Source organism: Stegastes partitus, unplaced genomic scaffold (genome assembly GCF_000690725.1).
Source record: "Stegastes partitus isolate 25-593 unplaced genomic scaffold, Stegastes_partitus-1.0.2 Scaffold3683, whole genome shotgun sequence".
Classification (NCBI taxonomy): domain Eukaryota; kingdom Metazoa; phylum Chordata; class Actinopteri; family Pomacentridae; genus Stegastes; species Stegastes partitus.
This window is the reverse complement of record NW_007581414.1, coordinates 9,494-26,653: the sequence shown is the minus strand read 5'-3', so window position 1 is coordinate 26,653 and position 17,160 is coordinate 9,494. Positions and strand designations below refer to the sequence as shown.

The window sequence follows — 17,160 nt, the reverse complement described above, 5'->3', positions numbered from 1 at the left end:
AGCAACAACAGGAGTGTTGGATATGTATGACACTTGAAAAACGTAACATTGTTAGATTAACAATGCATGTGATAATAATAAATAAATAAATCAATTACCCAGTGCTAGTCATTAGATGACATTAATTACATACAGTACTGTTATGGTAACAGATTTTCTTTCCACTTCCCTAAACTGGTATTTTGAGGTTAAGACATTTGCCAGAAAAGGGGGGAAAACACATAGTAAATAAAAATAAGTTAATAATAACTTTGATTACTTATTTTTTACATTTTCTGGAGACATCACAACAATAATCATGAATGAGTTGTTTTTGGCCATGATAATTGTGTAATGACAATATGATATCCAGTGTAGTGGACTGAGTAGCAGGACATTCCAGAGCAACACAAAGAGAATCCTTTCCCACAGCTGTAAATTTGGTACACAACCATTTCAGAAAGCAGCTGATCCAAAACTCACACCTGAGTGGAACATCTGCAGATCGGCGCTTTACTGCAAAATGACCACTCACGGCCCGCTTGGCGACCACAGGACGTCTCCCACCTCAACCAAAACTTGATAAGGGTCATAAAGTGCCAATTCTGTGGAAAAACCACACATTTGAAGAAGATGGCATTCTTCATGGTGACCTCCCGATTTTTATCTCCTAACACACAGAACTTTTTTTTTTTTTTTTTTCCTTCACTAGTTGTCCTTTACCCTGAGGCTGGGTAAAAGTTTTTACAGTGTTAATAAACCAGTCAGGTCATTTTATAGCGTAACCCCTTATTATTCCTCTCATCAAATTGTGGTGCGCGGTGGGGCTCTAGCTTCATTAATCATCTAACTTGTAGCAGTAGACTCCATACTTGCGCTCAGGGGGTGGGAAGCCAAGGCTGCGAATCCCCGGCTTAGAGGAACCACACTTTCTGCTGGGCAAAGTGATGAGACGCCGAACACTTCCATCAGCCAGCCAGCCAGCTTTGCAGCCGTTCAAACCTGCGAGCCACCAGGCAGCGTAGAGCTGTCCAACTGTGGCGATCTGCGCACCATCGCTCTGACAAGCCTGCTGAGCCTCAGTCTGGTTCATCTTTCCTTTGGGCTGAAAAGAGTAGACTTTCCCTGTAAAAAAACACATTTATTGTGACCCTTTAGAGATCTCTTTATAGTATAGTGAAGTTCAGCACTAATTACTTCTCGTATTCTGTTATGAGATGTTTTCATATGGTAGCTATTTTTACATAGACTTTATAAACATGTGCATTATGAATATTTTGCACATTTAATAACACTTAACAATATTAATTTCTTCTGCATATACAAGAAACTGTGCAAAATCTTCTACTTAAAGAAACTGTGCAATTTCTCATTAGGGTCCAAGCACTAACAGTGCAAGGAACCTCTTGAAACCTTTGGGTTTGTTATTATTCGAGCACTACAGTTCGTAGGACCCTACTGGAACTGCTATGAGTATGACTATTGTTGTTCAGTCAAAACAAACCCTTTTTATTCTTTTTTTCTGCCACACCCCGACGTGAAGGCCGACAATCCTACGGCGAGGATGACATTATTATTTATTATTATTATTATTATTATTATTATTTTTGAAATGTGGGGCTGCAAGGTGGCTGAACAGTGGTCAGCACCGTTGCCTCTCAGCAAGAAGGTCGCCTGTTCACGTCCCGGTGAGGACACCCACGATCTTTCTGTGTGCAGTTTGCATGTTCTCTCCGTGCAGCGTGGGTTTTCTCCGAGTTCTCCGGCTTCCTCCCACTCAGTCCAAAAATATGATGTTAATTAGTGATTCTAAATTGTCTGTAGGTGTGAATGTGAGTGAGCTTGGTTGTCTGTCTCTAAGTGTGGCCCTGTGATAGACTGGTGACCTGTCCAGGGTGTCCCCTGCCTTCACCCTGAGTCAGCTGGGATAGGCTCCAGCCCCCCGCGACCCAAATGAGGATTAAGCGGTGTATAGATGATGGATGGATGGATGGATTTTGAAACACATTTGTGAGAACCTAAACATATTTAAACTTATGAAAATTTGCATGGACATCAGAACCGGCGAAAATATATTATATTATTATAGGGGACTTGGGCAGTGGGAAAATGACTCCACAGAGCCCCCTAGAAAATGTGAACAGAGTACCACAGGGACTGCGTGTCACCTACAGCTATGAAATTCGACAGGCATATGTAGCAGGTGGGGATGCGCAAAAAAGCCAAAATACAAATATGTGCAATATTGTTATTTTCCACATCCAGAGGTATACCTGCAATATCTGAATTTCCACATATGCAAGAATCTGCACAGTATCAACAGTACTTAGGTATATTTCATGTGTATTTTTTATTTTCCATTGATGTTCCCTATATGTTTGCATTACCCCCTTTGTTGCTGTAACATTGCAAATTGCCCCACTGCCAGATTAATACAAAATTGTGCTTTTATGTTAGATCACAAGGTAGAAAGGTCTTAAAACTGGGACCAACTAAACTCTGAGTAGAGACAGTCAATGAATTTTTGGTATTCTCCAGGTACTGAGCTTTTGGAGTTTCAAAGCAGAATTTAAAAAGAATGGAGGCTAGACTTTTATGCATATCTTATAACTTTTACTGCCAAAGTCCTGTGATGTATATGACAATTTTCAGCAATTACACAGTAAATTTGTTTGAATTAGATTTCTTAGACTAATTATAATTAACATATATGTGACCCATCTGCACGAAATCAGCCACATTGCATCTTGAGCTATATCCAAGATACAGCCGGAATTACATTAACACATGATAAAATATTGATTATGGGCTTATTACTTAGATCGGCCCATTTAGTTGTTTTCTACATGTAGGTAACATATAATATTACAGAATATTACGCCCCATATCGCTGTCAAATACAGTCAGGCGCAATGCGACCGGTTTCGTGCAGATGGGTCACAGACTCTATGTATAAAATTGTTCACTATTTAAGTCAGTTTAGTTTAGCACTGCTGGCATGATTTACATTGACAGCATTTTTTTCAAGAGAGGTGACAGAAGATATCCTTCTGGGCAAGGATGGGTTCAGATCAGAGTGGTGACATTTGGATATGAAATTACATGAAAACGAAGTCAACTTTTTCTAAATGTGATTGTGTATGTATCTGTTTTTCACAGAAATAATTTCTGACAAGTTGCAGTTACAAAAAGGACAGGTGAAAATAATGAAATTAATAATGCTGAATATCATTTAGCTGCTTTGTTTTCAGGATCCTGGCTCACAGTGAGTGTTTACTGGGACACCTGAGTAGTGCAGGTGTTCAAGGTATTATGAACATCTGTGCTTTTCATGCTTTCTGCTGTAACAAAGGCCTGTCTTAGATTTTGAGCTTGTGACATAGTTGATCTCGCAGAACCTCACCTTTGAGTGCAGAGGAGAAGCAGAAGCCATCATAGAGACGTTTCTTGTCTTTACTACCATAGCTCCGGACTCCTGGCAGAAGGTTGGGCCCCCCACAGGTCACTCTGGGTTGGTTGATGGGGAACCGGACTGTCCCATCAGCCAGCCAGCCTGCATTGCAACAGTCCAGACCCTCTTTCCAAGCCTGGATGAGCTGTTCGGGAGTGGCCAGTGTGGAATCCTGCTCCTCGCAGGCCTGCTTAGCTTCCATGAAACTCAGTTGGTAACGACCACGAGGGTGCTGATAGGGAAACACCACACCTGGGTGGAGGAGATCATGAGACATCAAAATGTACTATCACAGAAAATACACATTTTTAATGAAACCTTTATGCATCGAAGCAAAACAGTTACCAAGTGGACCTGTGTGAAAAAGTGGTCAAAACCCCCCAAAAACTACCAAACTGTACTGACAACTGGCTGCAGCCAGACTCAACACAATCACGCCAGATTACTAGAAGCCCTGCTCAATCAAATCATCACTTAAATGAAGAAGTGTTGGTGCAGTGGGTCACAGGCTTGTTGAAAAACAAGGTCATCCCAAACATGGTCCCAGTAAGGGCAAACCAGATGGGATGGGATGGCACTGCAGAATGCTGTGGGAGCCATGCTGGTAAAGTGTCCTTTGAATTTTGAATAAATCACCAATGGCGTCACCAGCAAAGCACCATCACACCATCACATCTCCTCTGAACAGTAGATGTTGAGATTTGTCTGCTACTTAAACTCTGTGAAGAATTTATGTGGGCTCTAATCTGAGGTGCTGTTACTTTGTGGTTTCTGAGGCTGGTAACTCTAATGAACTTATCCTCTGCAGCAGAGGTAACTCGTAAAGTACTTGGGCTTTCTTTCCTGGGTCAGTCCTCATGAGAGCCAGTTTCATCAAAGAGTTTGATGGTTTTTGCAACTACACTTGAGGATACATTCAAAGTAAATTTTCGGATTGACTGACTTTCATGTCTTAAAGTAATGATGGACTGTCATTTGTCTTTACTGAGTTCAGTGGTTCTTGCCATACTATGGATTACAACAGTAGTCATATAGGGCTATCCACTGTGTACTAACCCTGCCTCTGCACAACACGACTGAAGGTCTCAACACATTAAGAAGCAAGTAATTCCACAAATTGACTCTTGAAAGAGCCAACCTGTTATTTCAAAACCATCCTGTTCATGAAGCTGATTGAGAGAATGCCATGACTGTGCAAAGCTGTCATCAAAGCAAAAAGGAGCTACTTTAAAGAATCTAAAATATTAAAAATATTCTGGTTTGTTCAGCACTTTTTTGTTGACTGCATAATTCCATATGTGTTCTTTCATGGATTTGATGTCTTCAGTATTAATCTACAATGCAGAATTTAAAATAAATAAAAACTACTGAATGAGAAGGTGTGTTCAAACTTTTCACTGGTTCTGTAAGTTAGGTTAGTTCTGAATTGACTAAAAGTGAGACACCTTTGTGTTGACTCTGTGATGGACTGGTGACCTGTCCAGCTTGTACTCTCCACAAAGACTCAACTCATTTCACTAATTTTAGCCTCCTCTTCTATTCTGTCATCCAGGCCATGAGCTCTAAATCAGTCTTGGTGCGCCACGACAAAGAACATCTCAATTCCTAAAATGCATCTTGAGGATCGAGGAGGTTTCCTGGAGGAGCTATGAGCAAGAATGCACATGTGTAAGAAGTCTTTTCCACACCATTGATATAATATAGGTGTGACACAAAACTGAAATTTAAGCCATGTTTGGAGCAGGACTGATAAATATATGTATATAATGTGTGTGTGTGTGTGTGTGTGTGTGTGTATATATATATATATATATATATATATATATATATATACATGAATGGCATTACCACCTCTGACTGCAAACACTGACAGCTGAGCAGAGTCCACATGGAGCTTCAAATCGCTGAAAACATAGTAAAATGTATAAACTTTACATCCACGAATGCAGCCTAAAACCTTACAAATATTATGATAAAAAAACATGACCTGCAGTCAGATGAAATACACCAAAGTAAACATCTATTTACCTGACACTGTGTGTACTTTCTCTGTTGCTGTTGGGGAAATCGAGGTTAGCCGATGTCTGGGTCAAGAGGGCCAGAGAAACCAAGACCAAAGTCAAGGTTTCGCAGAGAGCCATCACCCTGGATGTAAGAAAAAATCTTTGATGCTCTCTGTGAACTCCTGAAATCTGAAGAGAGAAATGTGTTCAACTAGTAAGTTACAAAAAGCAGAGGTAGTTTGTGTATGTCATGGCGAGTCAGACCCGGACTTTTGTCCAGCATCTAAAATTCAGGGCAGATTCCATCATATGCAGGTGAGGCAGAAATACTTCAGTTGTCATGGCAAGACGTTGGAATTTACTGCACCGCCACAGAAACGCCTTTTGATTAAAAACTCACAATTTTCACCATGACTCATCAAGAACGTCTAAAAAAAACTTAAGACTACTTTCTGAGTGGATTATTAATTTTGTTATATGCAGAAACGCACAAATAAATGTTTACAGTACATGTAGTTTATCATTATGTTTCCTCTTTAGGTCCATACTGCAGTGAGCCGAGTGGTCAAATATTTGGAACTGACCACAGGAGTACAATACCCATCTGCTGATACAGTCCTCCATGGGTATCTTCACTTTGAAGCCCTGACAGGCCATTACTATGAATATTCATGTGTGACATGTGGTGATCATCCACCAGTGGTCATCATGGACCTCCACAAAAAGGGAGCCTTCCATTTGCGAGGTAAAGATGCTTTCATAGAATAGACAGTGTTAATTACAGACTGGATTTCTCTCTGAATTAACATTTTGTGTAATATTTTCACATTATTTCTTTAGTAAGTGACCTTCCACAACCCCCAGAAGGCTTTAATGGCGAGGTTGACATTGGACTTTTTTGGGAGGCACTTTCAATGGAAAGGATTGGCCGAGGATTTGCAACAAGTAATAATGAATACTTCGTAAATTTGTCAATGACTGAGAATAGAGATGAACATATCAGCATAACCAGAATGTTCCATAACATGTTTACATTTTTCAGTATGCCAGCTAATTTCAACTCTAACATGTATTGACATAGTTTTATTTTCATATATCCAAAGGTCACCAAAACAATCCATTTGCAGTTCTGCCAACTTTTCATTTTTGGGCACCATGGATTGGCAAAAATCTTGCAGAGAGCAGAAAGCAGAGATCTTGCTCAGCAAATTAATCCTGGGAACTGGACTGAGAAGACTGGGCATGATATTGTGGTGACTAAAGATGTATAATTAGCTACTTCAAAAAAAATATTACTGTTGCCCCTACTATTTACTTCATATACTATTTACTTCATACAGAAGTCATCATGTGATGGAGAAGTCAGTAGCTTTCAGTTATGTCTCTAATCTCATCTTTTTAAATCAATTTTAGGGCCTGCCACGCCAGATGTACGGAAATGACTGTGGGATTTTTATGCTTATGGTAAGGTCACTTTTTTTAAACTGAGTTTACGCAAGCTTCTGTCAACACTGAAAATAAAATGCTTTATTTCCCATCCTCTCTGCTACAGTTTGCGCTTTCCACTGTCACAAACCAGGGATTTGAATTCCAGGAGGTTAGTTTTAAAAAACCTTAAAACAAAGAAGAAATTGCTCTTTCCAAATGTTTCTGTCACTGCAATATACTATGCAAGAAAGGATACATTTTGAACTCATAAGTCTTCTTGGCACTATCACGCTGCTTTCAGATGGACATACCATTAATCTGGAAGTGGTGGTGTCTTTTTCTTATGGAGCGTTTTAAAACAGAGGGGTACGAAAATCCTTAACAAAATGTGTACATTAATTTTAGTGGATCAGTACCCTGTCAGTAGAACATCTGGTAGTTACATTGAAACCTGGACAGTGAAGCGCAACAAGACAGGCTTTTCGCATATCTAAAGGTTCTGCTGCACAGAACACCAACAAAACTGAGCTTCACAGATGAGGTTCAGTTCATCTGTGGTTTTTTATTTCCAGAGGTAGGTTTAGCCATGTAATAATGCGCTTTTGGCGAACTGCTAAATGAATAGCATGCCTTTCAAGGCTCTGCTTGTGTGTGTACTGTCTTACATAACCTTCTCTGCTGTAAAATGGTATAGTTAAATTATGTCGTTTAAACATGAAATATTTTCTTCAGGTAGGCTATCATATATGGCCTGTCTGTGCAGGAAGATCTGTCCTTCCAGGAGGCTGAGCAGATGTACTTATGTGGTCCAGTTTGCAATTAAAGGTCAGGGTAAAGGATGTACTTTTTTAGATTGCACAATGCACAAAATCTTAACTTTACCCTAATATGAGCAGTAATCACCTGAATGAAGGAGTACTAGTGTTAATGAATGAACCGTTTTTAAGTGTTCCTGTTGACCCTACAGAGATATTTTTGTCTGTTGATTATTTCAGTGAAGTGGAGGAATTTTCCAGAGGCTTGGAGAAAGAATTAAAGAAAGAAGGGAGACAATTCAGTCGGTAGGTCGTGCTCACTTCACCATCGGCATGAAATCATGAAATGTTACAAATAAATAGTTTTTCCTAAGAAAGATGTTTATCAGATATATCAATGCTGTGTCTACTCATGCATGTTAATGTCTGTCTCTGTGTGTCTCTCAGGAGGGAGTGAGAGCAGAGATGTCGCAGGGGGAGCTAATTTGTGTGTGCACGCGTGCATGCATGAGCTTTTATTTTTGCTTTAATGTTGTAAAACAAATGTAAATAAATATCTGGCTCCAGAGTTGTCATTGTGCATCGCCTCTTTCCAACCTTCCACACTTTCCTGTTTGACATCTAGTGCCCACAAAGTCCACAACATGTGATCCATTAATATTTTACCTGATAATAACACAAATATGTTAAATACACAGTTTGTCCAAATGCAAGTTTTAGCAACCAAGGAATTATCATTATATTTGTAATAATTAGCATTTTGGGTGGAATAAACCTTTAAAATCTTAACTTGTTTGTTTAAAAATACTCTTCTTAAATAAAACTTTTTAAATTGTAAGTATATTTTGAGTTAAATCACCCTTTAAAACTACGTCGCGCACCCGAACTAGAAGCGGTGCACTTAAACAGCCTCAGAAGAAGAGTACAGCTATGTGCAGCCCTCCGGCTCTGGAGACATAACCTTCTCGATTTTTCGGCAGTCCTGGTGTGTGACTGTGGCGATTTTGCTGAGTTTTCGTGCAATACAATAGTTAACTAAAGCTACATTCACAGTTCGCGGATACTCACAGGGCTGGGAAACTAAACTCTCTGGGCTCTGGAAAATCCGAGTCCGGTGAGAGCTGGAGAAACAGCTGGAGCGGAGCCGGTGGTAGCGTTCAGGGGAGAAAGGTCGCGCAGCAGAATAAAGTGAGGACTGAACGTCTGGCAGAGTGTGTGCCCCTTTATAGGGAGGCGGGGAACAGTGACATGTCTGCGCTGTGTACACAGCAGAGCATGAATGAATGAAACCCCGCTGCTTGGAAAATGAGGGGACAAGGCATTTCAGTCAAGCAGTTCCAGTGTGCCTCATGTGCTCTGAAAACGTGGCGTTACTTAAACGTAGGAACGTAAAGCGTCTCTACGAAACAAAGCACAGCTGTTTGAGCAAAGTTACCCCCTGAAGTCCGAGCTGAAGGCAGGCATGCAGTCACCGAGCTGCAAGATGTGTGCACATCTGTCATGACTCATCACATTTACTGCCCAGCAACGTGCAACGAAACCTTTGATTTAATGTTTTCTGAGGATGTTGACTTTTTTACTTGAAGTGGAAGCCTTCAGTTCTTTAGGCTGGGATCTCTTTGAGATAAAAGGGTTATTTGGCTCTGTTTGCACTTTTTACAATGTATTTTATTCTGAGGTTTTTGTTTTCTCTAATCTAAAATAAAGGCCTCAGTTTGTGTTTTTTGTTTTGCCTGGGACTACTGGACAAAATAGTTGGTACCCCTCGGTTAATGAAAGAAAAACCCACAATAGTCACAGAAATAACTTGAATCTGACAAAAGTAATAAATAAAAATTCTATGAAAACTAACCAATGAAAATCAGACATTGCTTTTGAACCGTGGTTCTACAGAATTATTAAAAAAAATAAACTCATGGAACAGGCCTGGACAAAAATGATGGTACCCTTAACTTAATATTTTCTTGCACAACCTTTTGAGACGATCACTGCAATCAAACGATTTCTGTAACTGTCAATGAGACTTCTGCACCTCTCAGCAGGTATTGTGGTCCACTCCTCATGAGCAGACTGCTCCAGTTGTCTCAGGTTTGAAGGGTGCCTTCTCCAGACGCCATGTTTCAGCTCCTTCCACAGATGTTCAATAAGATTTAGATCTGGGCTCATAGAAGGCCACTTCAGAATAGTCCAATGTTTTCCTCTTAGTCATCCTTGGGTGTTTATCGCTGTGTGTTTTGGGTCATTATCCTGTTGTAAGACCCATGACCTGTGACTGAGACCAAGCTTTCTGACATTGGGCAGCACATTTCTCTCTAGAATACCTTGATAGTCTTGAGATTTCATTGTACCCTGCACAGATTCAAGACACCCTGTGCCAGATGCAGCAAAGCAGCCCCAGTTGTTGTTGTTGTTTTTTTGTTGTTTTTTTAATAACTCTGTTAAACCACAGTTCAAATCCAATGTCTGAGTTTCATTGGTTAATTTTCATAGAATTTTTATTCATTGTTACTTTTGTCAGATTCAAGTTATTTCTGTGACCGTTGTGGGTTTTTCTTTCATTAACCGAGGGGTACCAACAATTTTGTCCACGTGTATATGTAAAAGAGCTAACTGTGCACTCAGTTAAACACATCCTGCACTGAAAATTGACAATAAGTATTGTTGAAACCATGAAAATGTGGCCATAAGGGAAGGCTACAAGACACAAACTGGACTTCGGTTCAGACCTTTTACTTGGAGAAAATTTTAAAAACTGGACCTCAGTGACTTTTAATTGAATACCCCTGCTTTAAAGTCATGAGGCTAACTAATAGAAACAGTGATTTTTACTGATGAAGGAGCCTTTTTTTAATTGCAGATTAACATGCAGAAGAAGATGCGTCTGACGGGCATCATCACTCAGGGAGCCAGTCGAATGGGCACAGCTGAGTACATCAAAGCCTTCAAGGTGGCGAGCAGCTTTGACGGAAACAGTTACGTCTCTTACAAAGGGGATAATCAGCGGAGGGACAAGGTTAGACGTTCTTTTCTATTAAATATATGTGCACAGAAAGCTTCCCTTCCTTCAGTTCCCTCACCTCATCGCCTATGTTTGTGTGTTGCAGGTTTTTGTGGGCAACACAGACAACGATAGCACAAAAACCAACCTTTTTGACCCTCCGATCGTGGCCCAGTACATCCGCATCATCCCCGTGGTTTGTCGCAGGGCCTGCACGCTGCGCATGGAGCTGGTGGGCTGTGAACTCAATGGTAAACACAAAGAAAGCATCCGATACAGCTTTAACTCTCCCAGCAAGCACCAAAAGTAATTTGATATTAATAAAAAGAGACGGATGACCCATTTCAGGTTCAAGTCAAGTCAAGTTATGCCCTCGGTGACCTTTCCACTTTGAGCCAGATCAACAAAAACATGCAAAATTAAAGTGATGAGTCTCTTTTGTTTACCTTTCCCTCTGTTTCTGGTTTTCCTGTCTTGATGTCTTCTTATTGTGGTCTTGCTGACAGGCAAAATGACAGTCAGAGAGTTTATTTCAACTGCACAACATCTAGCCATGGTCAGACCACAGAGAAAATGTATAGTATAAACAGCACCCTGTGGGTTAGCGCTCGCTCTGCAACAATAAAAGCAGCAATTCTAAGCAGTCAGACAGAAACACACACATTTGTGTTTTTTTCCACCTCCAAACTGTGTCTTCTTCAATCACAACAAGTTAAACATTTCCAGATATACAGATTTAATGTGCACTGAGCTCTATGCACTCCATGGCATGTGTTCCTCTACTCTGTGCACCTCTTTCTCTTCCTTCCACTTGATCATCAGTGGGTGTTAATTTATTTCAGTCAGTCACATGCTTTGTTGCTCATTTCTTCAAGTGCTGAGTGAAGTTGATTCTTCTTTTCTTTGGGTGAACTCACTTGTCTTTTTCTCCTCTTTGTCTGCTCTTTCTCTTTCTCTCGCTTTGGGTTTTTCCTCCCTCCGTCTTTCCGTCTGCTTTGGATTCACAGTTTATTCAAACACGGCAGGTTGCACAGAGCCTCTGGGGATGAAGTCTCGGCTCATCTTGGATAGCCTCCAGCACTTTTCGTACGTGGGGCATCGACACCTTCACATGGCACCCTCAGTTTGCCCGACTGGATAAGGCGAGGAAGACAAACGCCTGGTCTCCTGCTCACAACAACCGCTCAGAGTGGATCCAGGTGAGGGAAACGTTTGAGGTCAGATGTCAGTATTGATTGAATGTCAAACAGAGTATCAGTTTTATTTTATTTTTTTAACCAGGCTGATCTCGAGAAAACAAAGCGCCTCACAGGCATCATCACTCAAGGTGCAAAGGACTTTGGGGTGGTCCAGTTTGTGTCAGTGTTTAAAGTTGCTTATAGCAATGATGGGGAGTCATGGAGTACAGTGAAGGACGACAAGACCGAAAATGATAAGGTCAGACATACATGAATATTTTAGTATGTATAATAGTAGGGGAGAGTGGGGTAAGATGAGCCTGTGGGTTAGTTAAGCCACCCCTTGTTTCTAGAAAACTATAGAAGAAATTAGTCATGTTACCAAAACTTTTTGAAGAGGTATCCATGATACTCTCCCAGTGAAGAGAAGGAGCACGTGGAGTAAGAGTTAAGCACATTTTAGTTACCAAAACTGTTTTTTGCTGTTCAAAGTACATTTTTCATGTTTATGGTTTTATGGGTGTTGGGTCTGAACAATTATTGAGAGACATTTGAACAATTTTACACGTGTTAGTGCATTAGTAAGCTACAATATAAGGATAAACTGTCAACATGAAGTTAGCGTTTTGAAACAAATCATCAGGAGGAATGCAGGGAAATTTTAGAGGGCACTAGCTGTAATGAGCACAAAGACAGAATTGTACTTGATCCAAAATCAGTTACTCCAGTTTTTAAATCATTATAATCTAACACAGTGACAGGGCCAAACAGTCTGTTTTTCATTTAAAAACATTCGTAGAGGAACTCACTCCAGCAAGAGATGCTAGTTGACCCCAGGGCAAGATCATAGCTCAGGGGCCATATATGGTCATGTCATACAAATAGCTGCCACAAGTGTCTGTGCCAGAATCCACCAGCGCCTGCATTTTCTCTGTCGACTTAAGAGCATTCTCCACAAGTTGGGTGCAAGTCCAGGAGGATGCACGCTGTGAGTTCCCTGTTCTGTTCACTGACAGGTCAGACAAGCTTTAATGTTTTTCCTGAACTTCTAGCACAGACAGTTCAGTAAAAAAAAGTCTAGGCTTGTCTGATCCTTGAGTAAACAATCTGCCCAAGGCTTTTGCAAGATGCTGCTCATTCCACCCAGGTGTTCAGAACATTCATGCTAGGAAACTACACAAGATATAGATCCAAAAAAGCAGCAAAAAAGGGTTAGGTGGTTAGAAAAGAGGGATTTACTCAGGCAACAGGGAACAGGGGACACCAGGAAGCACGTGAGGGAAGCCAAGTGATGGACGGATGTCCAGGAGAGGTTCTAAAAGTGACAGGGAGGCTGAACAGCTGTGGCTGGAGCTCGGCTGCAGAGGCTGGGCTGGGGAATATGTCTGTCGGGGAGGTTCTGGTAGCAAAAGCAGACAAAGGCAAAAGTCAGACAAAGCAAGTTTCTGTAAGCACAAGACTCCAAAGCAATCATGCAGGCCCATTACCACTGATGGGAGAGTAAATCCACTGGCGCTGGAACACAGGTGGAGGCAGGCTTTATCCAGTGCTGATTAGTAATGACCTTCAGGTGTGAGACCTCTCCTGTTCAAAAACCCCACCCAGCCTGAAAAACACTACCAAAACAACAGGGAACGACAACTGAACAATGTTTCAAAATAAGAGCGAATACCTCAGATCAGCAAAATTCATGAAATTGTGCCGATTCAGCTTGGTTGCATCCAGTGGAAATTTAATTCAGGTCACTACTTTGTCTTAACCCTTTCAACACTATAGCCCGCTATACCTTATTACATTTTCACACTTGTATTTTACCTGTGTGTATATGGCAAGAGTAAACTTCCATATATATTTAACTGTCAACTTGTTCACTTTTGATTGATACCAGATATGTAATGATGTGAAGTCTACTTAAGAATTTATTAGTGATTAATTAAAATCATATCTGATCATGAATTTCAAGCAAAGTTACTTAGTGTTGAAAGGGGTAAAGGAAAATGCATGATACTTTTGCTCAGTGACTAAATATTTTACCCCAACTTTTATTTGCAGCTTTTCCAAGGAAACATTGACAACAACACCCACAAGAAGAATCTGTTTGAGCCTCCATTCTACGCTAAATATATCCGTGTCATCGCTCTATGCATGGAGCTGCTCGGCTGTGATGACTAGAAGCTCATCAATAACCAATAATCAAAGCTCCACCTCCTCCGACTGCAGCAGAGAATGGATCCACCGAGCTCATGTTTGCTGCATAGCTTGGAGTTTAACACTTGTGGCACTAACTAGTGACTTTTTTATGTTTGTTGTTTTTTTTATGTTTATGTTGATATATTTGTTTGAAATTGCAGCTTTGATTGCTCACAGAGTCCCTTATTTAGTAACTATGCTTTAAGCGTTTTTTTTTTTGTTTTTTTTGTTTTGTTTTTCTAATTTGCACAGATTTGCTTAGTCTGAATGATTTGTTCCCTTTAAGAATCCAAACTCTGCTCTTATTTTGTAGTTTTAACAATCTGCAGAGGTAAAACATCGTCACTATCATCCTCACTGTGTCTTATTCTGTCTATTATTCAACTGCTGTTTGGTTACTCAAGCACAAACTAGCATAATGACGCAGGGTCGGTGCAATACAGCGGATATTTTGGCATTTCCAACCATTCAGAAAGACAAAGTATGTCCAAGAGTAGAAAATTAAAACTTTCAAAGTAGTACTGCAGCACACTGATGAAGCCAGTAAATTGTAGGGCAAGGTCTTCATGTTGTGTCTGTTTGTTGTTGTTTTTTTTTTTTTTTTACACATTTTGACACATTTTTCAGCTTCATTCTTACATAAAATTTCATTCTAATTTAAAACTTTTTACCACAAATGTGAAATATGTAGAAAGATACATATACAGACCCTTTCCAAAAAATTAGATTATCACGGAAAAGTTGTTTAATTTCCATAATTCGATTCAAAAAGTTAAACTTTCATAGATTGTAGATTCAGGGCTCACAATTTAAATGATTTCAAGTATTTATTTGTTTATTTTTACATAATTTGGGCTTTCAGCTCATAAAACCCACGAAAACAGGATTTTATAAAATTAGAATACTGTGAACAAATCACCATTTACTTCTCAGTTTTTACAGAAAAAAAGAAAGAAATTAGGATAACATCAAATCAATCAAACTATGTTACTTTCAAAAAGATGTGTCAATCCCTTTGCCTTAATCACTGCCTTGATGCGCCATGGCATTCAGGCAATCAGCCTGTGGCATTGCCTGGGAGTTATGGAAGCCCAGATTTCCTTGATGCTTGCTGTCAGCTCTTTGTTTTTGGGTCTGGTGCCCCTCATTTTCCTTTTGATAATACCCCATAGATTCTCAATGGGGTTTAGGTCCAGCGAGTTGGCTGGCCAGTCAAGCACTGTGATGGCATGGGCATCAAACCAGGTTTTGGCGCTTCTGGCAGTATGGGCAGGGGCCAGGTCCTGCTGGAAGATGAAATCTGCATCTCCATACGGATCCTCAGCAGAAGGAATCATGAAGTCCTCTAAAACATTCTGGTAGACTGTTGCGGTGACTTTGGATTGAGTTTACCAACACCTGCACCGGACATTGCACCCCAAATCATGACTGACTGTGGATATTTCACACTGGACCTCAAGCAGCCTGGGTTCTGTTCCTCACCCATCTTCCTCCAAACCCTTGGACCTTGATTTCCGAATGAAAGGCACATTTTACTTTCATCAGAAAGGAGGACCTTGGACCACTGGTCAACAGTCCAGTCATTCTTCTCCTTGGCCCAGTTGACACACTTCCTACGTTGGCTCAGGCTCAGAAGTGGCTTGACCTGAGGAACCCAACATTTGTAGCCCATCTCCCAGATGCGTCTGAATGTGATGGTTTTTGAAGCTGTGACTCCCGCCTCGTTCCACTCTTTCAGATCTCTTCCAGATTCTTGAATCTTCTCTGTTTGATAATCCGCTGAAGCCCACGGTCATCTCTTTTGCTGGTGCATCTTCTTCTGCCACATTTTACCCTTCCACTAGACTTTCCATTGAAATGCTTGGACACAGCACTCTGTGAACAGCCAGCCTCCTTAGCTATGAACATCTGTGGCTTACTCATCCTGTGGATGCCAGATTTCCGATGGTTTTCTGGCCAGTTGTCAAGTCTGCAGTCTTCACCATATTGAACCGAACTGAGGCAACTGAACCAAACTGAAGCAATTTAATGACACCAGGGGAAACGTGTGCAGGTGCTTTGAGTTTAGTAGATGATTAGTGTGTGACACTCAGTTTAAAACATTCATGCCCTGCAAAATTTGGGCTGATTTCTTCACAGTATTCTAATTTTTTGAATTCCTCTTTTCGTGGGTTTTAAGAGCTGGAAGCTCAAATTATGTAAAAATAAACAAATAAATACTTGAAATCATTTCAATTGTGGGCCCTGAATCTAAATTTCTATGAAAGGTGAAGGCAGGGGACACCCTGGACAGGTCACCAGTCTATCGCAGGGCCACACTTAGAGACAGACAACCAAGCACACTCACATTCACACCTATTATTTAGAATCACCAATTAACCTCAACATGTTTTTGGACTGTGTGGGAGGAAGCCAGAAAACCCGGAGAGAACCCACGCTGCACGGGGAGAACATGCAAGCTCCACGCAGAAAGATCCCGGTGCCCCCACCGGGACGCGAACCGGCAACCTTCTTGCTACCAACTGCGCCACCTTGCAGCCCTAATTTTTTATCATCCAACCAAAAAACATTTTTTTCCATGAGTGTGCAATTTAGATAGAGAACACCATAGTGAGCACATAAACATGCAGACACCTAGAGATTACTGGTTTTGTGAAGAACCACAAAGCATCCTCACCCTCACAGCCTCATTTATGGAGTATGACAGAGTCAGCACGCCATCTGGTGGATGTGGTGCACTGAAACACACTTTCAAACTTCACCCGTGGCTCCACCTGCAGCAGCTACAGCAGTAACATACTGCTGACACGCTGATCTATTTCACTATTCATCTATTTTTTGTCATATATCTACAGTCAGAATGACCAAACCTTTAACTTCTTTAACTTCAATACCTAATACTTGCTGCTAATACTTACAGGATGTACTCTTACTTGAGTAGGATTTTTCATGCAGGACTCTTTTTTTCCTTTTTTTTTGACATTGTTGTATTGGTACTTTTGCTTAAATAAAAGATCTGAATATTCCTTCACTACCTCTGCTCTGACTCATATATTATATTAATATTAATATATTATAATAATATTGACCCATAACTGTGAGTCAGTGCCTGATGGAGTAAAGATTTTTTTTTTTTTTTTTAGCAGGATACACGTTCTGTCAGACCTGCAGTATTTCT

General features: G+C 40.6%; 2 protein-coding genes and 1 long non-coding RNA gene across 3 annotated transcripts; 2 read left to right on the top strand and 1 right to left on the bottom strand.

Annotated features, from left to right (window-relative positions):
• Nucleotides 1-817: 817 nt before the first annotated feature.
• Nucleotides 818-3,768, bottom strand: LOC103376151 (hyaluronan and proteoglycan link protein 3-like). Its single transcript, XM_008306518.1, has 2 exons — nucleotides 3,383-3,768; nucleotides 818-1,104 (listed from the first exon to the last, which is right to left on the bottom strand). Exons 1-2 carry the CDS (start codon nucleotides 3,705-3,707, stop codon nucleotides 818-820), a joined length of 612 nt encoding a protein of 203 aa, XP_008304740.1. The 5' UTR covers nucleotides 3,708-3,768.
• A 1,143-nt stretch (nucleotides 3,769-4,911) lies between these two features.
• Nucleotides 4,912-6,741, top strand: LOC103376148 (uncharacterized). The gene is made up of 4 exons (XR_521286.1): nucleotides 4,912-5,098; nucleotides 5,974-6,178; nucleotides 6,274-6,378; nucleotides 6,537-6,741. It is a non-coding gene; the product is annotated as an uncharacterized LOC103376148 (long non-coding RNA).
• A 130-nt stretch (nucleotides 6,742-6,871) lies between these two features.
• Nucleotides 6,872-13,964, top strand: LOC103376150 (EGF-like repeat and discoidin I-like domain-containing protein 3). The gene is given in 8 exon segments (XM_008306517.1): nucleotides 6,872-6,897; nucleotides 7,862-7,922; nucleotides 10,474-10,629; nucleotides 10,721-10,865; nucleotides 11,622-11,682; nucleotides 11,684-11,813; nucleotides 11,896-12,051; nucleotides 13,845-13,964. Coding segments are annotated over 8 exon segments (855 nt in total).
• The last annotated feature ends 3,196 nt before the right edge of the window (nucleotides 13,965-17,160 follow it).

Excerpts from the sequence above, each read along its gene's own strand:
- LOC103376151 (XM_008306518.1), bottom strand. The coding sequence starts at position 3,707 with ATGTCTCATGATCTCCTCCACCCAGGTGTGGTGTTTCCCTATCAGCAC. Across the intron at positions 1,105-3,382 it reads CTTCTCCTCTGCACTCAAAG|GGAAAGTCTACTCTTTTCAG; the intron begins GTGAGGTTCTGC and ends GTTTTTTTACAG.